The following is a 24,066-nucleotide window of genomic DNA, read 5'->3' on the forward strand; positions in this document are numbered from 1 at the left end:
AAAAAAGTTTCTGAAATTTGAATTTTAAAAAGTGCTAGAATTCAGGGGCACCTGGGTGGGTCAGTCGGTTGAGCGTCTGACTTCGGCTCGGGTCATGATCTCACGGCTCGTGGGTTTGAGCCCCGCGTTGGGCTCTGTACTGACAGCTCAGAGCCTGGAGCCTGTTTCAGATTCTGTGTCTTTCTCTCTGCCCCTAACCCACTCGCATCCTGTCTCTGTCTCTCTAAAAAATAAACAAACATAAAAAAAATTTTTTTTTAAAAGTGCTAGAATTCAGATATTAATGCTGCTTTATTACCTAGTCTTCAAGAAACAGTTCTTGAGTTGATCATCATGCAGTTTTAATTCCAGTATTTCTGAATTCAAGTGAAGGTTTGTAATTAATAATTATTAATATTTAATTTATAATCTTAATAAGTATTAGTCAAAATAAAAACAACTATTTTGTTCTCAAGAAGTTTGTATGGTATGGGTAGGCTTTATTTCAAAATGCAAAATAAAACATAAAAGCTCATTATTTTCCTCTGGGTGAGGCTCTTGGCTTCTGTCTGTTCCTGACCCCTTCCAAGGCAATGAAAATTGGTGGTACTTTGAGGGATACCTGGGTTGCTCAGTCAGTTGGATGTCTGACTCGATTTTGGCTCAGGTCATGATCTCACAGTTTTGTGAGTTCGAGCCCCACATCAGGCTATGTGCCGACAGCACAGAACCTGCTTAAGATTCTCTTCTCTCTCTCTGTCCCTCCCCTGCTCGCACTCTTTCTTAAAGAAAAGGAAAAAGAAAATGTACTTTGAGTAGCGCGCTATGTATTTGATTTGTATGATGCTCAAGCAGAACAAACTATGTAGCAGTTCTTATCCAAAGCCGGATTACCACAAGGTTACCTAACAATTTATATGTACATTTAAAAGAAGTAAATAGCAATCTATTTCTCGAGGACATAACGGTACCTATCACACATTTTACCAAAAAATTGAACATAAGTAAAGTCTCTGTAGATCAAACTGCCAACTTTTAATATAAACAGAGGACAGAGGAATATGTTAACTGTACCACTGGGATGGATGTCAAACCATTGTGGAAACTCTACAGGATAAAAGTCTAGTTTCTACTGCAGATAAGGGCAAGGGAAAAATTGAAAGGATACAGGAGGAGCCCACTACAGATGTATCACTCAAACGCAATCTGTAGATCTTATTTGGATCCTGATTCAAGCAAACAGATTGCACAAAAGACAAAAAGCAAAAATCCAAACTAATATCTTTTATAACATTCATGGGACGGTTGTAAATTTGATTACTTTGTGGATATTTGATACTGAGGAATTTTTTGAAGATTTAATGATATTGAGATATAATGGTATTTGTATGTATCACTTATTTTTCTTTTGTTTTTAAAGAATCTTTTTGAGTTGTATACTGAAATACTTATGAGTGAAATATTGAATAGTCTGGCATTTGCTTTCATCTAATTTGGAAACGCATGGAGATCTAGAGGAGATAAAATTAACTGTAAATGGATAGATAATATCGAAGCTAGATGATGGGTGTGTGGTTTTCATTATATTGGTCTATATATTGATAGATACCTGTTTAAAGTTTTTCAAATAAAAAGCTAAAAAAAGTTACAAGTAGACCAGTTTGTCTTTAGGTTAAGGTTTAGTTTTTAAGTTGTGCTACTTGGTTACCAAATTAGAAGAGTTACTTAGGTGGTCATGTTCAGGTTTTGGTCTTATTAGTTGTGAAGACTTTTTCTGAATGATCTAGTTCATTTCATTGAGATTAAAGCATCAGTTTGTTAATATTTTGATAATAATTCCCTGATTATTTCAGTATTACATCATGCATCTCTGAAGAAATTATTTATCACTCATGTTACTGAGAAGAGCACACGGTTTTCTTTTTCTTTTTCTTCTTTTCTTCTTTCTCACAAGTGTTGTTTCTTACAGGAATACAAGATTGGTTTATCATTTAAATCCAGGTTAACATATAGTGTAATAATGATTTCTGGGATAGCATTTAGTACTTTGAATGCCCATTGCTCATCCCAAGTGCCCTCCTTAATCCCTATCACCCATTTAGCCCATCCCCTGATCCAACGCCCCCTCCAGCGACCCTCCATTTGTTCTCTGTATTTTAAGAGTCTCTTAATGGCTTGTCTCCCTCTCATTTTTTATCTTATTTTCACTTCCCTTCCCCTCCCCTATGATTATCTGTTTTGTTTTTTAAACTACACCTATGAGTGAAATCATGCTATTTTGTCTTTCAATGACTGACTTCGCTTAGCATAATACATTCTAGTTCCATTCACATTGTTGCAAATGGCAAGATTTCATTCTTTTTGATCACCAAGTAATAATTCTGATTGTGTGTGTGTGTTTTTACAATATATATACACACACACACGCATATACAACATGCGTGTGTGTGTGTGTGTGTATATACGCACACATACATATATACACACTACATTTTCTTTATCCATTCATGAGTCAGTGGACATTTGGGCTCTTTCCATACTTTGGCTATTGTCAATAGGAGTACATGGTTTTATTTCTTTCTTTATTATTAAAAAAATTTTTTTGTGTGTGTTTATTCATTTTTGAAATACAGAGACAGAGCATGAACAGGGGAGGGGCAGAGAGAGAGGGAGACACAGAATCCAAAGCCGGCCAGGCTCCAGGCTCTGAGCTGGCAGCACAGAGCCCGATGTGGGGCCTGAACTCACAAAGTGCGAGATCATGACCTGAGCCGAAGTCAGACGCTCAACTGACTGAGCCACCCAGGTGCCCCATGGTTTTCTAATGTACTTTTTCAGTAGCTCTTTTGAGTTTGTGAGTCAGTTACAGTGGGTACAGTCCTAGTTTTAACATAGACATGCTTGAAGGTTGAGAAGATAACCTGAATTTTGAAACATCAGCAGAGTATTATGAAATACTATAGTCTAGTTTAATAACCTTTTCTCCATGTGCTGTTTTTTAAAATATATTTCTAGCTCTGGCTGAATTCACAGAAGCAGATGAAGCAATGGCAGAGCTTGCAGTTGCTGACAATGTTTTCCTGTTTCTCACTGAATCCGTGGTGGTGTCAGAAAACTTCTATCAGGAGGAATTTTATATTCGTAGAATCCATAATCTCATCACAGATTTCCTTGCACTCATGCCAATGAAGGTATGTGTAATAATATAGGATGAGTAAAAAGTAGTAGAAGATTTTTATGAAATACTAGAACCGATCAATTAGCTAACTTTATGTTTTAGAAACTAGTAAAATATTTTACTACAGACCGTAATTTGGCAATAGTTGTGTTACAGCTTTTGAATTAGTAATTCATGAAAATGAAATAAGACCTGTTAACTGAGAATAAGCTTAAAAGAACAATATATTTGACACTGAGAATAGTTAATAAGGAGAAAGTAATAGTTAAATCACTATGGGTAGAAAAGTATTAATACCATGCTATCCCAGGGATTGGTGCTTAGGTTTGCCTTATTGATATATTTTTACATATGATTTGGAAGAGCCATGGTGGAAAATTTCCAGTTTTATAGATAATTGTTTAGACTCTTAATTAGTGTATAAATGGGCTTCTGCTTGCTTACAAGTAATGCAAAGGCTACTTTTGAATAAAGAATTCAAGCTATCAGTATGATCTATAACTATGAGCCATGTCAGATGGCTTCATGAGAGTGTATGTGTTTTGTGCAGTGTTGTGCCAAGAAAGCCATCAAAGTGGGGGCAGGAAGTAAATGAGGGAGTAAAGCCCTATGAATTCACTTTTTATGTGTGTATTTTAAAAAGCACCCCAGGGCCTCCTGGGTGGCTCATTTGGTTAAGCGTCTGACTCTTGCCTTCAGCTAAGGTCATGATCTCACAGTTCGTGGGTTCACACCCCGTGTTGGGCTCCATGCTGGCAGCGCAGAACCTACTTGGGATTCTCTGTCTCCCTCTCTCTCTGCCCCTCCCCTGGTTGAGCTCTCTCTGTTTCTCAAAATAAATAAATGTTAAAATAAATAAATAAATAAAATAAAACATAAAAAAGCACCCCAGAGTACCTACATTTGTAATATTGTGTGGTTTTGGTACCATACCTCCTGAAACACATAAGGCAAATGGAAAAGGTACCTCAAATGGCAACAAACAAGGAGTGCAGTGCTTATTCATTATTATTATTATTATTATTTTTTTAACGTTTTATTTATTTTTGAGACAGAGAGAGACAGAGCATGAACGGGGGAGGGGCAGAGAGAGGGGGAGACACAGAATGGAAGCAGGCTCCAGGCTTTGAGCCATCAGCCCAGAGCCCGACGCGGGGCTCGAACTCACGGACCGCGAGATCGTGACCTGAGCTGAAGTCGGCCGCTCAACCGACTGAGCCACCCAGGCGCCCCAACTTATTCATTATTTAACGAATTAAGTGTTTGTTGAGTTTCTTCTGTGTGCCAGGTACTATGTATTCTAGGTGTTGTGAAGAAGACCAATAAGTAGGAGGCTCATTCGTTATCAGCAAAGAATTTAGAATCTAGTTGGAGAGATTAGGTAGTAAAAGTAGGTAAATGAGAGGTATAGATAGTAAACTACTATGAATTTATATAGGCTAAGGAGAGCTCCCTTAGGACTAGAATAGTCAAGGAATACTTGGAAGAACGTTTTTTAAGTTTATTTATTTTGAGAGAGAGAGGGAGGGAGCACGTGTATGCATGAGCAGGGGATGGACAGAGAGAGAGGGAGATAGAGGATCCCAAGCCTGACATGGGGCTCAATCTCATGAACTGTGAGATCATGACCTGAGCTGAAATCAAGACTCTGGATGTTTGACTGACTGTGCCACCCAGGTGTCCCATTCAAGGAATACTTTAATAGATAACCTGAACCCTCAGTAACCTTGGAGGACTTGATAGATTAACACCACAGAATTTTGGAATAGGAAGAAGCCTGCTAATCCTTTCATTTTACATTTGTAGAAATGAAGCCTTAGAAAGCTTAAGACTTAAAGTTTTTCCTAATCAGTAGTCCAGATGGGACTTTGATTATGGAAAGATAATCAGTGGTTTGAATAGGGTAAACAATTCACACAATTGGGGATACTGGAGGGTTTTTTTTGATACAGGAGTATTTAGGTTATCTGTCTCTTCTTGAACAAACTGGTTTGTATCTGTCAGTGAATTTGTCCTTTTCATTCAGATTGATTGACATTAAAGTTATTCCTAATACTCCTTTATTATACTGTTCATGTATATAGGTTCTGTGATGATGTTTCCTTTCTTATTCTTAATTTTGATAGTTTGTATCTTCTCTTTTTGTTTCTTAATTAGCTTGGCTAGAGGCTTATCAATTTCATTGATCTTTCCAAAGAACCACATTGATTTTGGCCTCATTGATTTTCTTTTCTTTTCTTTTTTTTTTTTAATGTTTTATTATTTATTGTTGAGACGGGGAGGGAGGGACAGAGAGAGAAGGAGAGAGGATCCTGTGCTGTCAGCACAGAGCCCAATGTGGGGCTCGAACTCACGAACTATGAGATCATGACCTGAGCTGAAATCAAGGGTCGGACGCTTAACCCACTTGAGCCACCCAGACGCCCCTCCTTGATTTTCTTTTACTTTGTTTTGCTATCATTGATTTCTGCTCTTTATTTTTTTCTCCCTTTTGCTTTGAGTTTAATTTTCGCTTCTCATTTCAGTTTCTCTAGAACACTTATCTCTTAATTACTGCTTTAGGCTGTGTCACATAAATTTTGATATGCTGCTTTCTTTTTGGTTCAATTTAATGTGTATTGTAATTTTCCTTGAGGCTTCTTTGATCGATGAGTTATTTAGAAGTGGCATTGTTTAATTTCCAAATATTTGGGAGCTTCTAGGTGTCTCTCTGCAACTGGTTTCTAGGTTATTTTAGTTGTGGTCAGAGAACATACTTTATAGGATTTCAGTTATCTTAAATTTGCTGAGGTTTGTTTTATGTTTGAGAATATGGTCAACTTGGAAAATGTCCTGTGTGCACATGAAAGGAATGTATATTCTGTTGCTGTTATGTGGAGTATTCCGTAAATGCCAGTTAGGTAAAGTTGCTAATAGTGTTTAAGTCTTCGACGTCCTTACTAATTTCACATACTCGTTCTATTGAATAATGAGAGAGGGAGGCGCCTGGGTGGCTCAGTTGGTTGGGCTTCTGACTTCAGCTCAACTCATGATCTCCTAGCTCGTGAGTTCAAGCGCTGCATTGGGCTCTTGCTGACAGCTTGGAGCCTGGAACCTGCTTTGGATTCTGTGTCTCCCTCTCTCTCTGCCCCTTCCCTGCTTGTGCTCTGTTTCTCTCTCTCTCAAAAATAACTAAATATTAAAAAATAATGAGAGAGGAGTGTTGAAATCCTCACCTGTAATTGTGGGTTTGTCTAGCTTTTTGTTTTTGTTTTTTTTTTTTAATGTTTATTTATTTTTGATAGAGAGAAAGAACAAGTTGGGAAGGGGCAGAGAGAGAGGGAGACACAGAATCTGAAACAGGCTCCAGGCTCCCAGCTGCCAGTCCAGAGCCCAATGGCCTCAAACGCATGAACTGTGAGATCATGACCTGAGCCAAAGTAGGACGCTTAACTGACTGAACCACCCAGGCGCCCCCCCTCTTTTATTTTATTAAAATTTTTTTTTATTTATCGTTTACTTATTTTTGGGACAGAGAGAGAGAGCATGCGAGCGAGCATGAGCAGGGGAGGGGCAGAGAGTGAGGGAGACACAAAATCCAAAGCAGGCTCCAGGCTCTGAGCTGTCAGCACAGAGCCCGATGCTGGGCTCGACCTCAAGAGCTGTGAGCTCTTGACCTGAGCTGAAGTTGGACGCTCAACCGACTGAGCCACCCAGGTGCCCCAGTTCACATGAATGTTTATAAAGTAATGATTCTCAGCCAGGGCAATAATAGCGTTCAGAGCATGCTGGGGAAATGAATGGCACCAGTGTTGCTTGTTATAATATCTGTGGTGGAGTTGTTGGTAGCCAGGAGGTGGCCCAGGGGTGCTAAACTGTGCTGCAGTGGTCAGGATGATCCAGCCCAGTGAAGAAATGTCCTGTCTAAAATGTAGTAATGTTCCCGTTCAGAAACGCTGTTGTTAAACTCACTTTCTCTGTAGTGGAAAATGCATTGAAGTTTTAAGATATAAATTATGGATGGTGATATCATACTAAAATTCCTAGTATATTTTGTTATGTCATTAAAGTGGAATAGACGTTATAACAGGTTTTCTTTTGTGTAATCACTTTTAGACAGTTGGCTGGTTTCCTGTTTTCAGTATTATTAACCCATATAATAAATTTCCCTATTAAACTGTATGCAATGTATTTAATAGGTAAAACAGTTGAGGAATCGGGCAGATGAAGATGCTCGAATGATTCACATGAGTATGCAGATGGGTAATGAACCTCCCATTTCACTTAGAAGGGATCTGGAACACTTAATGCTCTTGGTAAGCCATTACACTGGATGCATGGTCATCTCTCCCTCCTTCCATTATTTACTCCCTAACTTTGGAAACGTTCAGCTGTAAGATCTTAAATAATTGAGTTCCATAAAAATGTAAATTTTCAATTCAAGGTAATTTTTGAGTGAGAGGCATTTTCACCCAGTGTCTGCTTATTCTTTGCAGATTGGTGAGCTATATAAAAAGAACCCTTTTAATCTGGAGCTTGCTCTGGAATATTGGTGTCCCTCAGAGCCTCTTCAGACTTCCACTATCATAGGTTCTTACCTTGGGGTGGCTCATCAGCGACCCCCTCAACGCCAGGTAAGCTCTTAGATTTCTGTTTTTCTGCCTTGGTGTAAGTGGGAGTCTTGAACCGTGAAGAAATGTTAATTCCTAATTGCTGTTAACACAAATGGCTACTCGTGTAACCTTTAGAAATTGGCACTTTTTTCCTTTTTGAAATTTGAAAGTGTTAAATTTAAGTTCTGATCATTTTGGAGTTTATGTAGTCAGTCTTCTGTAACATATTAGCTATGTGTCCAATCATAGAAAGGTGTCTAGTCTTTCTATGTGTCACTTGCTTGAATGTTACTGGTATTTATTTATTAGTTTGTCCCCAATAGGCATGAAAATAACCCAATATACACCATTCTTAACAAGTTGGGGAGGTTAGGATAGGTGTAGGCACTAAAAGGAAAGGCTGAGAAGTTAGAATTGATGACAAAATGAATCAGTAAAAAATGTAGGAAAAAGTCCATTTTCTGTCCTATATTAACTAAAGTATGATACGCAGTAGCAAATAAGATGGATTGCAGTATCGATCTTCATCTTTTGGGATTTCCTATTCTGGAGTCTTTCATGTTGAATAATTTTTAGTTATGCTAGAGGCTGAGATCACACATCTTTTCTTTTTACTGCATTTGTTATATTTATTGTTTCACTTTTCTCCCCATTTACAAAAATGTCTTGGAGAAGGAGTGATTAAAATTTTTGAAGATTAAAAAAAATCCTTATATTATGAAATATTTGAAACATGGAAGAGAGAATAATTATAATGAACACCCGACATCTTAATTTAACAGCTGTTAACATTTTGCTTCGTTTGCTTCATCCACTGCTGTTATTTTTACTACTTTTATTTTTCTGGAGTACATGAAAGTAACTTATAGACAGCATGACATTTCACCTTTTACTGGATAAGTGACTATCTCTTAAAAATAAGGATAATTTTCTCCATAATTAGAAAAATCACTGTTCTAATAGATTTAACAATAACTTCCAGAGACCAGTAACATTTTCAGTTCTGAAATCCAACCAATGAGACTGAGTGTCTGAATAGCACTTTTATTTGTTAATAGATTTAAGGAATAAGCAGAGATAAAAGGGAAAACTAAGAAGTGGATTTACAGAACAGGAATGTGGGAATGTGGTATTAGCCAGAAAAGAAAACAGTATTTTTAGGCTACCCTCCAAAATTCTTTCAGGTTCCTAGGTCTTCATACTAAATTTGACTGGGATTCAGGAACCGTGGGTGCCAAGTATATTTGACTTTGCTGGTTTATTTTAGAGGAGTAAATTTCTTCGATTGTTTTACATATTTAAAATGTGAGTAGCCTTATGTTCTGTGGCATTGAGATGTTTTGAAACAAATGTGCTTTTTGTTCACAGAAAATTCTATAATTGATTAAGTTGCTAGTGACAATCTTGAAAAAATAATTTTTCATAAGTAGAATACCAAATTATTTTATCTTTGAGGCATTAAATCAGTGCACTTAGTTTTAGTTCATATGTAGTCTTCACTAGTTAGTCCATGCTATGTAAACTATTGATTTTTCCCTATTTCAGGTCGTCTTGTCAAAGTTTGTTAGGCAAATGGGTGACCTGTTGCCTCCAACGATTTATATTCCTTATTTGAAAATGCTCCAAGGATTAGCCAATGGGCCCCAGTGCGCCCACTACTGTTTCAGCTTGCTTAAAGTCAATGGTAGTAGTCACGGTAAGAGAAACTTGGATGTTATCTAAGTTTGTTGTGACATTGTTTTGTTTGGGTTTTTTGAGAGAGAATGAGCGGGGGAGGGTCAGAGAGAGACTCCCAAGCAGGCTCTGTGCTGTAAGCATGGAGCCTGACATGGAGCTCAATCTCACGAACTGTGAGATCATGACCTGAGCCAAAATTAAGAGTTGGACGCTTAACCAGCTGAACCACCCAGGTGCCCCATGACATTCTTGAACTCACTATTCCCCTGCCTGTTAAAGAATATTGGTTACTTGTACTAAGTTTTACTAGGTGTATAAATTATTTTTATAATAATGGGAAAGAAGTACCTTGGGAGCTTTATGCATAGTGATGCCTTAATTATGGTCTCATAGGTTGGGGAGTTTTACCATTGACTTTGTTAAATACAATTCAGTTTAAGAAATCAGAATTAATATATAAAAACTTCAAGAACACATCTGGTATTCAATGCATACTATATACCCTTGCCATATGATTTTGTTTTTTTTTAATTCATAAGTACTTGCTTTCTAAATTTCCCTTCTTACAGTTTCTCTGTCAACCCTCTCCCAATTTCCTCATTTAATTTTCAGACTTGAGTCTGGTTAAATTGAAACACTGGAAAAGAGAAGAGAAAGAAATAGTTATTAAACATCTGCTTGGTAGGTCCCATGATTGGAATTGAGCTCTGCCTAGCTCCAAGGCCAGTGTTTTGACTACTCTGTCAAGGCCTGCTTATCTTGCCCTGTGCTTATGTAGTGGAGTGGTGTAAATTACAAATCTAGACTGTCCTTATCTCTGTCTGTGGGAATTTAAGCTCACGTTTGGGAATTAGCTGTTGGGGAAAGGAGCCCCGTGTAGTCACAGGACAACACAGAGAACTCTTATGGATATAAAATAGGTAACTGACATCCAAGTAATTTACCTTTGCATGTGCCTGGGTACCACCTGTTCTTAGCCCTGAAGAAAAATTAATCCAGAGACTGAGCTCACAGATGGATTCTACCCCATTCTCAACACACTGCTTATTCTTGACAAGACAACATACTCTGCTTATCTAGGATAAAGGCACAGTTTATTGTTTTCAATTTATTTTCTCCCTCCATTTCCAAGCAAATGCATAGACATTTTTGAAAGAAAATTTTATGCTGTCTTTCTTTACAGTTGAAAATATTCAGGGAACAGGTGGCAGTCCTGTTTCCTGGGAACATTTCTTTCACTCCTTAATGCTTTACCATGAGCATCTCCGGAAGGATCTTCCAAGTGCAGATAGTGTCCAGTACCGTCACCTTCCTTCACGTGGCATCACCCAGAAGGAGCAGGATGGACTGATTGCCTTTTTACAGCTCACATCCACCATCATTACTTGGGTAATTATCATCCACAGTATGTAAGAGTGTAATTTTATTTGTTTTCTAGCACGGGGGCATTTTAAGAGGATCCCAGACGTTTGTGAAATGCTTGAAGTTTATAAGTGATGAGTTTTGCACACAGAATTCTGTTTTTAGGCTCTATGTTTCTTTACCTTCAGAGGATGTAACGGTAGCTCTACTTATTGCCGTCAGCTAATGTGAAAATAATAAATAGCACGTGCCTGAAAGAAAATAGAAGGGCAAATAAGAATCAGTGTTTGGATTCACATCCTTCTAGAAGGTTCCCTAGCGTAGGTATTTGTTGGTGTGTATCTATGCGTAAAGAATATTTTTAAAAAATTTGTTTTTTTTTTTTTAATTTTAGAAAGCGCAAGCAGGGGAGGGGGCAGAAGGGGAGAGAGAGACAGAGACATTGAGAGAATATTAAGCAGGCTCCACACTGAGCACAAAGCCTGATGTGGGGCTCAATCCCATGACCCTAGGTTCTTGACCTGAGCTATATCAACAGTTGGACATTCAACTGACTGAGCCACGCAGGTGCCCCAAGAATTTTTTTTCAATTTTTACTTTAAAAAATTTTTAGTTTGAGAGAGAGAGAGAGCAGGGGAGGGGACGGGGCGGGGGCGGGGGGGGAGAGAGAGAGAGAGAGAAAGAAAATCTTAAGCAGGCTCCATGCTCAGCACCGAGCCCATTGCAGTACTGGATCCCATGACCATGAGGTCATGACTTGTGCCAAAATCAAGAGTCAGACGCTCAACCAACTGAGCTACCTAGGTGCCCTGCCCCAAGAAATTTTTTATTATCATTATTTTTAATGTTTATTCATTTTTTGAGAGAGAGAGAGAGACAGAGTGAGAGTGGGGGGAGGGGCAGAGAGAGGGAGACACAGAATCTGAAGCAGGCTCCAGGCTCTGAGCCATCAGCACAGAGGCGGACACAGGGTTTGAACTCACTTACCATGAGATCATGACCTGAGCCGAAGTGTGACACTTAACTGACTGACCCACCCAGGCACCCCAAGAATATTTTTAATTAAAAAGAAAAGTTATTTACTGAATTACTCTTTTATTCTCTCCTTACACCAAACCATCTCACCTGCTACTCCCAAATTAGTCTTTAAATTTTTTTTAAATGTTTATTTATGTTGAGAGAGAGCATGTGCAAACAGGGGATGGGTGGGGTGGCGGGGGGAAGAGAGGGAGAGGGAGAGAGAAAGAGAGAGAGAGAGAAAACCCCAAGTAGGCTCTGTGCTGCTAGTGTAGAGCCTGACTCGGGACTCAGTCTCAACAACCGGGGGGACCATGACCTGAGCCAGAATCAAGAGTCAGATGCTTAACCAACTGGACCACCCAGGAGCCCCCCAAATTAGTCTTCATAAGAAACATTAGTTTCATTATATAATTTCTCTGCTCAGAAATCTCTTCTACTTGTTTCTCTTATACTCTAGAGCAAAGTTGTGTAGACATTGTCTTGAAGATAGGAATAGTGTCTTTGTAGTTTTTCCAGGATTAACATTATTAAACATTAAAACATGAAGATAGTAATTACTTCTTATTGAATTAAAACGGAGTGGTATTTGATACCATATATATCTTCATTTTTTTCTCAAAAATTGAAATGGCATTTATTCATATAGTAAAAAATATATTACATTGTTTCAGGCAGGGTTGACAGTGCTTAGGTTAAGATTTATGTGACACTGGCCGACCATTTATCTCATATGTATTATTTTCCACGCTTAGAGCTATAAAAGGAATTGTAAAAAGCTGTTTCTCCCCTCTTCTGTACATTGACTGAGCAGTAATCTGATATGATCCACTGATAGACTTCACACATAAGCCATAAGCTTCTCTTTGTTTTAGTATGTATTACGCCTTTGAATACTCGGTATAAGTGCTAGCAATTTAGATTATTGCTGGTCATTTTTCTTAGCTTTAAAAAATGGAAAGTCCTTGTTCTTTTTGTGTTCAATTCCCAGAGTGAAAATGCTCGTCTGGCACTCTGTGAGCATCCTCAGTGGACCCCGGTGGTGGTGATCCTGGGACTCCTGCAATGCAGCATTCCCCCTGTTCTAAAAGCAGAGCTGCTCAAGACCCTTGCAGCTTTTGGAAAATCTCCTGAAATTGCTGCTTCCCTCTGGCAGTCGTTGGAATACACTCAGGTAGTATTACAAGCTCTCTTATTTATTACAGTTTGGAAAGTGAGGCTTGATACTGTGGCAGAAGCAAGAGCATCCAGTTCGCAACTCACAGTATACCATGACCTTCCCAGTTAGACAGTTACGACTATAGTACTGAGCATAGCATCAGAAACGAGCCACCTTGGGTTTTTCTCTTGGATCAGTTGACAGCTTCACTAGGTTACTAGAGATGGGTTCTTCTCTTAAGACTTTGTTTTTCAGTGTCTGTGAGAAATTAATAAATGGACAGAATGCCTCAACTCGTCTTTGAGACCAGGAGGATAAGAGCCCTCAGGCATTATTTGTACTCATTAAATGTGGGGAACGTCCGCTTTTCTTTTTGGCTTCGTCTGTGTCCTCCTGTCCCACACGAGAAGAATGAAGAATCTCTCTTTCAACTTTCTTTAGACGTAAAGCGTATTGGCATTTTTCTGTGAAGGTGTAGTTATTCAATGTATATGCTAAATTTAAAAAGGAGACTAATGATGTGCTTTACAGAAATAACTCTAGGAAAATGGTGAGATGGAATATGTGTTTGTCTAAAAAACACTACAACATACAGGTGCCGGTGATTGTAACTTTGTTTTGAAGCAGTAAAATATTCTAGTTATTTTCTAACCTGTGTCCTGAAGATGTAACGATACTTACTTAGCAAGAGCAAAATGAAGGGAGCTGGTATGTACTGAGAGGCTGAGTCACTTTTGGTTTAGTATTAATGCTTCATTTTTGCATTTAGAAGTGTGTGTCAGTACTTCATGTCCTAAGTGCTTATACTGCTCCTTTATAATGAAAATGCAATATGAGTGGGTTTAGACATTTCTATCCTTAGAACAAGACTTCTTTTTAAAGACTGCTGCCTGATAGTATATTTTCAACTTGTAAGAATGTCAAGTAACATGACATTAAGCGTAATTAACCATACCATGTACTGCTCTATGTTCCTAGCAAGGTCAGGTCGGAACAGCTTAAACTCAAAACTTTTGCCCACATAAGAAACCTGTTCAAACCTGTTCTTGACAAATTTAATTATTGGTTTTCTGGTGCTAATAGTAGGGCTGGTCTTGAACACTGGTGAGATTTTTGTCCCATAAATCCTCTTAAGATTCATTCCTGGAATATCTCAGGAAATTTGCTGAAAATACATCTCATGTGCACTTAGAAACCATCAGTTTTCTGAAGCCCAAATAATTGGAGCTTCTACCTGAACCCTGCACAGTTGCTGATGAAAGTCCATCAGAGACTTCTTAATTGTCCTCTCTGATTAGCATCATAAGATACACACATCTGTGGGTGTGAATATGACTGTTTATATTACAGAGTCACTGCTTTTCATTGAGGAGTAGGGAATGCTTCTAACATCTCATTCTTATTATTTTAAGATACTGCAGACCGTAAGGGTTCCAAGCCAGAGGCAAGCGATTGGTATCGAGGTAAAGTTTTCCTTTGAGTTTAAATGCTCTACTCATACATTCACATGATGAAAGTTAACAAAAAGTATTCTTACACCCCGTGAGGTTCCTTGTAATTTTCAAGTTTAATATGTTTTCATTTGAAGTGTTGTCTGGTCAGTGTTGAAATGGACATGACATTTTTCCTGAGAGGAAGCAAAATACTTCAGGTTTCAGAGTTGGGAAAGGATGTTCTACGGCAGCCACCCAAACTGAAAGTTTGCGTTGAACCCAGTTTAATTGGATTACTTGGGTCAACCCGAAGTGAGAATTTACTTGTTTTAGTTTCTTTGCTTCTCTCTCTACACTCTCCCTCTCTTTTTCATAAAGAAACATAGAAGATTTCTATTTTTAATTCACACCTGGGAACAATACATGGGAATTTGAAATTCTTCCATCTGATTAATTCAATTTATATGATACTTTGGTGTCTTTTCCTCTAAATGAAAAATGGTGAGATAACGTATCTTTTGGTGTGATGATAATTATGATGACTAGCTCAATACTAGTGAGTCAATGTCTGCAAAATGTTGTGTACTTTACAGCTGATGGTTTCATATTACTAAATTTCTTTATTTTTTCTTTTGGAAGGTTGAACTAAATGAAATAGAGTCCCGGTGTGAAGAATACCCGTTGACTCGGGCCTTTTGCCAGCTTATTAGTACCCTGGTGGAGAGCTCATTTCCTTCTAATTTAGGTGCTGGCCTGAGGCCCCCTGGCTTTGACCCTTATTTGCAGTTCCTTAGAGATTCTGTGTTTCTCCGATTCCGCACAAGAGCTTACCGGAGAGCAGCTGAAAAGGTAATATACAGAGAAAACCTATTTTCTCCTTACTCGTTTATTGCTGCTTTTTCTCTTATTAAAGGTATGAGATGCTGTAAATTCATTTTAGCTTTTGGCAATCAGTAAAATTCATAGTTTTAACACAGAGATGTCCGTGATCTGATTAGTTTGTGTGCATTAAAAAAAAATGAATTTGGGCACTAAAACCAAAGCACTGACTTTGTAGTGACCGGTAATTCAATTGATACAAATTCATAGTTACTCAGATCCTTAACTGAACACATTTTGACCAAAATTGAACCAAAAATGTCACACCTTTGTCAGTTGGAAACATATCATCCTTTATTGAGGTGATTTAGTTTAGAGATCGAAATAAGTTGAAACTTGCACACCAATTTCTCTTGATTAGTAGCACTTCTGGATTATGGAGCCTTGTCTTGATAGGAAGACGTATTGTGATCTGTCAGTTATGTTTGCCACGGATGGAGGCTGAGGGAGCACTGACATTTACATACGTATTTCCTCTGGTTGCGACACACCCGCAACTGAACTTACTGTGTATGTCATCTTACGTAATTCCATTATTACTGTGAGGCAGGTACTATGAACATTCCCATTTTACAGATGGAGGCTTAGCAAGGTTAAGGAACTTGCCTAAGGTCCAGAACCGGGATTTGAACCTAGGACTCTGATTCCAGATTCAAGCTCATAACCACTAAGCTATGTAAGAGACCCTTTCAGGTTCTGACATAATTCACTTAGTCTATAATGTTTATTGCCTCGCAGAATACGCTTGGATGTATCTTGTAGGGACATTTCTACTTTATAATTTGCTGTTTTTGAACCTGTTGGGTTTACTTGTTATATTAGTGATTATAAAAATAATTTTGTTTGTGCTAATTTGGGACAGTTAGGAAACTATAGAAAAATGTAAGAAGAAATTATATTATCCATAATCCTGTTGCCAAAGGAAGGATAACGTATCCTTCTTCATTTATACGTATATCCATATGTGTGTACACACACACACACACACACACACACACATGCTTCAATTGAGATAGTTAACATTCGTTTGTATCTCTTTTTGGCCACTAAATACAGTATCATGAGCACTTTTTCATGCCATCAAAGATTCTTTGGAAACCATGTCTTCATTGATTGCATAATCATTACTTGTATGTAGCATGGTGTACGTATTCATTATTACCCTTTCATTGGACACAGTTAGTTTCTAATACTTAGTCCCAAATAACTGAAACTCATTTTTTGTCTGTTGTTTTATGATTTTTGCTTCTCACATAGTTAAAATAAATACTGGGAGAGGTGTACATTTAAGTCCTAAAATTTACCTCTTTAACATCTATTTCCTTATTGGATGAAAACAATGACGGCAGCCATGCCTTGTTAATAAAAGGCATTTCAGATGCTGAATAATGGATGCTGGTAATTGTGACCTCTTCAGCAAAATGCTCTGATACGTTTTCACACTTGTCTCAAGTACCTTATTTGCCTTTTCTTAAAAAGGTCATTATGACCTAAGGGTTTAGATCTTGAGTCAGCCATGTTCTTGCCAGGGGTTACTGTTTTTCATTCATGCATCTGGACCCTTCCAGTGCTGCTGTTTCCCCTAGTTACCACTGATTTCAGTTCCACCCCAACATATTTACCCTCAGGCATTTTTCCTCAACTTCATGGATTCTTTTCACTTGAAAGTCTTCTTCAGGTTTAACTTCTGTCACTGTATTTTAGAACATTAGCTTCTCACAAAAACAGTGCTTTACATTGAGATAAATAACATAGACAAAGAGCTAGTATATATATTTATAAATCCTGAAATCATTCATTATGTGGTGATAATAAGCCTTTTTTTACTTAAATAAGTGATCTTGAAGTTTTTGGAAAATATAGATAGGTGGATAATTTAAAAATAATAATAAAAAAATCACTGTATAATCCTAATTCCTAGACTCAGCCTTGATAAAATTATGTGTAGTGGAAATTATTTTAAAATAATAATTTAAAAAACCACCCTAACTGCAGTTACCAGCCTCAGCCTTAATAAATTCTTTGCAGTGGAATTGTTTTTAGAACAAAGTTTTAATTTTGCCATCTATACTATTATACATGTTTTTCCTTTGGCATAAATATTTTTCCTCGTTACATAGCTTTTAAAAATCATTTTTTTTGGGGGCGCCTGGGTGGCGCAGTCGGTTAAGCGTCCGACTTCAGCCAGGTCACGATCTCGCGGTCCGTGGGTTCGAGCCCCGTGTCGGGCTCTGGGCTGATGGCTCAGAGCCTGGAGCCTGTTTCCGATTCTGTGTCTCCCTCTCTCTCTGCCCCTCCCCCGTTCATGCTCTGTCTCTCTCTGCCCCAAAAATAAATAAACGTTGAAAAAAAAAAATTAAAAAAAAAAATCATTTTTTTTTAACATTTATTTTTGAGAGAGAGAGAGAGAGAGAAAGAGCACAAGCAGGGGAGGGGCAGAGAAAAAGGGAGACACAGAATCAGAAGCAGGCTCCAGGCTCTGAGCTGTCAGCACAGAGCCAGATGCGGAGCTCGAACTCACAGACCGTGAGATCATGACCCGAGCCAAAGCTGGATACTTAACCAACTGAGCCACTCAGGTGCCCCTTAAAAAACTATTTTTAACAAAAAGATATTAATGGGTCCATTAGGGGCAAGCGTCCCTTGAGTCTTCTTAACTTGTTTGGCTAGAGTCATATAAGATAGAATACTGGTCTGGGAATAGAAGTCTAGGGCTTAATTTCCAGCATGTTTGCTACCAAGCTTTATGGTTTGGGGAAGTTATTCATGCTCTGAGCTTCATTAGCTTTCTTTGTGATATAAGGGCGGTTAGATGATCTCTCGGCCCCTTTACAACCTGAGAATTTTAGAGAAAATATGAAATATTTGACACTTTGGAAAAGGGACTTCAGTCATGTTCTGGAGAAAAGTGGGAGGAATGAAAAGCTTAATAAGGCCATCACCTTGGACTGTTTTATCATTACTGTAATATTTGTCTCTTTCTATAGTGGGAAGTTGCTGAGGTTGTTTTGGAAGTGTTTTATAAATTGCTCAGAGATTATGAGCCTCAACTTGAAGATTTTGTAGACCAGTTTGTGGAATTACAAGGTAATTTATCACTTTCAAGTATGCTGTTAACTATTGATAAAGCTATTTATAACTTATATATATAAGATACAGATTATTTCTAAGTTAATGAATTAAGTTGGGATATAATCTTTTTTTGTTACATTGTCTTAGTTATTTTAATTGTTCTGAGCAAGAGAAAATAAAGTAAAATTTTGCTGAATGAAAGAAAGAACACCTCCTTATAGATCCTTTAAGGAGTTAACATAGGTAACTACTATGAGCAAATCAGCCCTTTGGGAATTACCACTGTGTACAGTTTGTGCCATTGTCTCTAAATTGAAAGTAGCCCGTTTAGATGCCATTTAATTTACAAGTCTCATATATTTCATATAAATCAAGGGTATGACAAAAATACTAACTGACCATCCCCTGGACTGTGTTATGTTCTATTTAGGAGAAGAAATCATAGCCTACAAACCACCAGGATTTAGTCTGATGTATCATCTTCTGAATGAGTCACCAACGTTGGAGCTTGCTCTTAGTTTGCTGGAGGAAGGCGTTAAGCAGCTGGATACCTATGCCCCTTTCCCTGGTGTGTGCCTGAATGTCTTAACGTCTTGAAAACAGTTTTGATATTTTCTTTTTTTATAAATGGAGGTTTGAAAGAGATGATTTTTGAAGTCCTTTTTCACTGTAAGATTCTCTGTATCCACAATGGTGGTTTCAGTGAGTCATACAAGCAAAGTATATTAAAAGTGGAAGAGTAAGGTACAGAGACTGTCAGTAGAACTGTGTTTCATTGCCTGGTCTTTTATAGGTAATTATAATGATCTTTCTTTCACTTTGATGTCTCTAATGTGCTTACATTTAAATCTAATGCACTTTTTGTTTCTTGTCCATATGGTATTTGTCAAGGCACTTACTATTGTGCCTGCTACATAGTGTTTGATAAATTTCACTTACTATCATTATTACTGCTAATTATCATGGTTTATTGAGTGCTTCGTATGTACTTGGTGCTGTTAAGAGCACATTTAACACATTTAATCTGTACAAAAGCCCTTTGTGGTAGATGTTATTACTTCCAGTTTGTAAATAAGGAAATTGTGCAAAAGAGAGGTTTTGCATCTTTATCTGCAGCAAGTTTTAGGGCTGTGATTTGAATTTAGGCAGTTTGGCTTGAGAGCCCATGTGTTTTAAATTTGAATGGTGGGTTTATGGGTGATCCTTGTTCAAATTCTCAATTTCTTTATTTGCATGTTTTCTGCAATGAGCATGTATCACTCTAAATTGCTTACTAGGTCTTGACACCATTCACACTGACATTCAAAGATAAAAATCTTTGTTTTGGGGGCCGTCCTGTGCTTTGTAGGCTCTACCCACTAGATCCCTGTAGTGCTTTCCCAGTTGTGACAACCAAAAGTATCTCCAGACCTTGCCAGGTGTCTTCTGGGGCCTAAATCACCCCCATCCGAGAACCATTGCTTTAAATAATCAAGGAAGAGATCAGGGAAAATGACGAGAGGCCATTGCATACAAAGAATCTTGAGTTACCAAATTACTGTGAATTGCTCGAGTGAACAGTTTTATGAAGTTGCTGCTGTAAGTGACCTTCTGAGGGCTTTTTGAGTCCAGAATTTGTCCTTTAGCTTGTTTTCCTAAGAACTATGTGTTTTTAAGATTCATGTAGAACTTTCTAATTTTCTTTGTAATTTTTTCTAGGGAAGAAGCATCTGGAGAAAGCAGTGCAGCACTGCCTTGCCCTTCTCAATCTTACTCTGCAAAAGGAAAATCTCTTTATGGATCTTCTAAGAGAGAGTCAGCTAGCTCTAATAGTCTCTCCTTTAGAACAGCTATTACAGGGAATCAATCCCAGAACTAAGAAGGCCGATAATGTGGTGAATATTGCCAGGTAAGTTACATTTGTAGGTAGAAAAATGTCTAAATAAAATCACGTGGGCATTCTACCTTTGATTTCCAAATCTGATCAGATCGCTCATTCATTACTTGGCGAGTGGGGTAAGTGGGGCTCATTTTGTTCTTACCTTCCTTAGCCCCTCTGATTTTAATTTCTCTGACCTTTACAATTTCTTTTTCTTCTTCCTTAATGGATTCTGTTCCTAAACATTTCTAAGTATAAAATGACATTACTTTGGAACTATTTGTCTCCTGTAGGGAGACTGGGTGTTTGGAGGACAAGGCTAGGGAGCAAACTTCTCACTGTATATGTCCTAGCTTCCAGTGGCTTGCTTGGCACTGTTTGTTTTGTATCTTACAGAGACATCACCATGATTACTGTCTTCAGTTTCACATGGCATTCTCCTTGTGTGCGTGTCTATTCCAAATTCCCCCTTTTAATAAGGACAGCAGTCGTTGGACCAGGATTTTCCCTAATGACTTCATGTTAACTTGACTGACTATGTCTACAAAGACCCTGTTTCCAAAAGTTCACTTTGGGTTCAGATATCGGCGATTGAATTTTGGAGGAATGCAGTTCAACCCATAATAGACTGTATCTAGTTAGAATGGAAGTCATTGTCTAATTTACCCAAGAGTGCTCTACGACCCTGATTCTATATGTTCTTTGTTGAGAAGAGTGTTTTAAAAGCCAAAAGTTGTGTCACATTGTTCCTCAAATGTTTTCTTGTTTTAAAGATACCTATATCATGGCAATACTAATCCCGAATTGGCTTTTGAAAGTGCCAAGATCCTCTGCTGTATCTCTTGTAACTCCAATATTCAGATAAAATTGGTTGGAGATTTCACACATGACCAGGTAACTGATGTTCTTGTTATTTCTTAATGTTTGTTTATTTTTTAAGAGAGAGAGAGGGAGAGGGAGGGAACAGAGAGAGACGGGGACAGAGGATCTGAAGCAGGCTCCATGCCGACAGCAGAGAGCCTGATGCGGGGCTCGAACTCACAAACTGTGAGATACGACCTGAGCCGAAGTCGGATGCTTCACCGACCGAGCCACCCAGACACCCCATGTTGTTACTTCTTTTGGGTCATTCTGAGTACGTATGGAAGTCACAGTTGTCTATTAGAGGAATCATATTCTTGTTTATGAAAAAATTCTGTGAGAGTAAGTAGATTTATATATGACGGTGAAACCTGTTCATCAACTGGGCTGTGATTCGTGTTTGCGGATGTCGCCATCCGCAGTGACAGTGCACAGGCTGTAGTGTGTGATTGTGCTGTCTGTGCTGTCGCGCGTGGACAGGAGGGCGTAGCGGGACTGTTGCTCCTCTAATAGAGCAGTTGAAATGATGAGGTTTGTAAGTGCAGCTTCTGCTTGTATTTTGCATCTGTTGTTTCTCCCTCTGTCAATTGGGTACAATCTGAGGGAGCCTCTGCAATTCTCAGTGTTTCTCACTGTTGAGTTGTCTACTTCTGCGGCTTTCTGGTGACTTACATTTGTGTCACTTCATTGGCTATTGCACTATAGACAGTTTTCAGATGTTCATTTAATCCAATTTATAGTCCCTTTCTATTCTGAATAGCTCGCTGAATAGCTACTATTGGGGAATCTGCTGCTTTTTTTCCCTCTTTATAGGCGTTTGTCCCATTGTATCTTCATTTAGAAACCACTGCTTTTAGCTAGTTATATTTTGTTGTGTCCTCCTTCGCAGTGTTTTAAAACAGGGACTACTCTGGCATTTTGGATGGGACAGATCTTCATTTTGTGTGTCACTCTTGCTCATATTGCAAGACTCTTAGCATCCCTAGTCCCCTAACACTGTCAGTAGTAAACTCTGGTTGTGACAACTCAGAAGGCTCTCACATATTTCTTTTTGTCTTTTTTTGAGTTTATTTATTTATTTTGAGAAAGAGCAGGGGAGGGGCAGAGAGAGAGAATCCCAAGCAGGCTCTGCTCTGTCAGCACAGAGCCCAGTATGGGGCTTGAACTCAAACCATGAGATTGTGACCTGAGCTGAAATCAAGAGTTGGGCACTTAACCCACTGAGCTACCCAGGTGCCCCTGGCGTCACATATTTCCCAAAGTGCCATCTGGAGTGTCAGCACCACCCAGGTTGGGAACCACTGTTTATAGTAAAATATTGATGTCTAATCTGGCCTTTGGATGAGGTTCTTGAAAACTACATGATAGGGGATGTAGTAGGTGAGGTTCTCAGCTCACTCATATTAAAAAAATGTTTTTAATGTTTATTTATTTTTGACAGAGACAGAGCATGAGCAGGGGAGGGGCAGAGAGAGAGGGAGACACAGAATCCGAAGCAGGCTCTAGGCTGTGAGCTATCAGCACAGAGCCCGACGTGGGGCTCAAACTCACAAACCGTGAGATCATGACCTGAGCTGAAGTCGGATGCTTAACCGAGTCAGCCAAGGTGCCCCTCACTCATATACATTTGAGTATGAATTATTATGACCAGTTTTAACATCCTGCTATATTCCTCGAGGAGATTAAGTAGTATCTAATCTCTCAGCCCAGAAACATAAAACTGGTGACAGGGAAAACATTTGTAAAGAGAGAAGATGAGAATTTTATATTTTATTTTAGTTAAGATCCCATACCATTGGGTATATAAATGAAGAGGTCATGAGATGGCAATTTAATGTATTTTTTTTTTTCAACGTTTTATTTATTTTTGGGACAGAGAGAGACAGAGCATGAACGGGGGAGGGGCAGAGAGAGAGGGAGACACAGAATCGGAAACAGGCTCCAGGCTCCGAGCCATCAGCCCAGAGCCCGACACGGGGCTCGAACTCACGGACCGCGAGATCGTGACCTGGCTGAGGTTGGACGCTTAATCGACTGCGCCACCCAGGCGCCCCTAATGTATTTTTTTTTTAAAAACTGATTTGATTCTTTGGGAAAGAAAATTGGGGAAGCAAGTTTTGAAACTGAGAAGGTGTTAAAAATTTTGTTTCTTGGGGCACCTGAGTGACTCAGTTGGTTAAGCATCTGACTCTTGATTTCAGCTCAGGTCATGATCTCACGCCTGTGACATCGAGCCCTGTGTTGGGATTCTCTCTCTCTCTCTCTCTCTCTCTCTCTCTCTCTCCCCCCCCCCCCCACTTTTGCTTGCATTCTCTCTCTCTCCCTCACAATAAATAAACATTTAAAGAAAATTTTGTTTCTTCAATTATTTCTATAGAGAGCTAACTTACTACTATTTCAGGAACTGAGTTTCCTATTAAAAGTGTAACTGAAACCTAAATACTTTAGAGATTTGCCTTTTTTCTTTAGAGATAAATGTTTGTGAATGTATATCACATTTATCATAGTTTCTCTCACATTATTAAAGAACTTTATAAATTTGTCTTTTAACAAATCTTTATATGACTCCAGAGTGTAAGTCAGAAGTTGATGGCTGGATTTGTGGAATGTTTGGATAGTGAAGACACAGAAGAATTTGTACGTCTAGAAGAGGGTATGTCTTTCTTTCTTTCTTTCTTTTAATTTTTTAAATGTTTGTATATTTTTGAGAGAGAGAGAGACAGAGACAGAGTGTGAGTGGGTGAGGGGCAGAGAGAGAGAGGGAGAAACAGAATCCAAAGCAGGCTCCAGGCTCTGAGCTGTCAGCACAGAGCCCGACACAGGGCTCAGGCTCACGAACTGTGAGATTATGACCTGAGCTGAAGTCGGACGCTTAACCGACTGAGCCATGCAGGCACCCCTAGAAGAGGGTATGTCTTATATTAATGTATTCATTTTTTACTTTATATAAATACTTAATATAAAGAAAACTGTTAACTGTCTATTGGTGATGATAGAGA

General features: G+C 38.6%; 1 protein-coding gene across 2 annotated transcripts in view; it reads left to right on the top strand.

The window, feature by feature from the left end:
* The window catches only part of NUP205 (nucleoporin 205), an 86,491-nt gene that overhangs the window by 18,067 nt on the left and 44,358 nt on the right, over positions 1-24,066 (top strand). For both annotated transcript variants that reach the window (XM_003983084.6, XR_002153964.3), the window contains exons 8-20: positions 2,995-3,170; positions 7,336-7,452; positions 7,633-7,770; positions 9,295-9,445; positions 10,610-10,815; positions 12,797-12,979; positions 14,377-14,427; positions 15,037-15,246; positions 18,264-18,363; positions 18,779-18,916; positions 20,047-20,236; positions 20,980-21,100; positions 23,639-23,720. In XM_003983084.6, coding sequence (XP_003983133.2) covers positions 2,995-3,170; positions 7,336-7,452; positions 7,633-7,770; positions 9,295-9,445; positions 10,610-10,815; positions 12,797-12,979; positions 14,377-14,427; positions 15,037-15,246; positions 18,264-18,363; positions 18,779-18,916; positions 20,047-20,236; positions 20,980-21,100; positions 23,639-23,720 — 1,863 coding nt within the window. The remainder of the gene's footprint in view (positions 1-2,994; positions 3,171-7,335; positions 7,453-7,632; positions 7,771-9,294; positions 9,446-10,609; positions 10,816-12,796; positions 12,980-14,376; positions 14,428-15,036; positions 15,247-18,263; positions 18,364-18,778; positions 18,917-20,046; positions 20,237-20,979; positions 21,101-23,638; positions 23,721-24,066) is intronic.

The sequence above is a fragment of the Felis catus genome, chromosome A2, assembly GCF_018350175.1.
Source record: "Felis catus isolate Fca126 chromosome A2, F.catus_Fca126_mat1.0, whole genome shotgun sequence".
NCBI lineage: Eukaryota > Metazoa > Chordata > Mammalia > Carnivora > Felidae > Felis > Felis catus.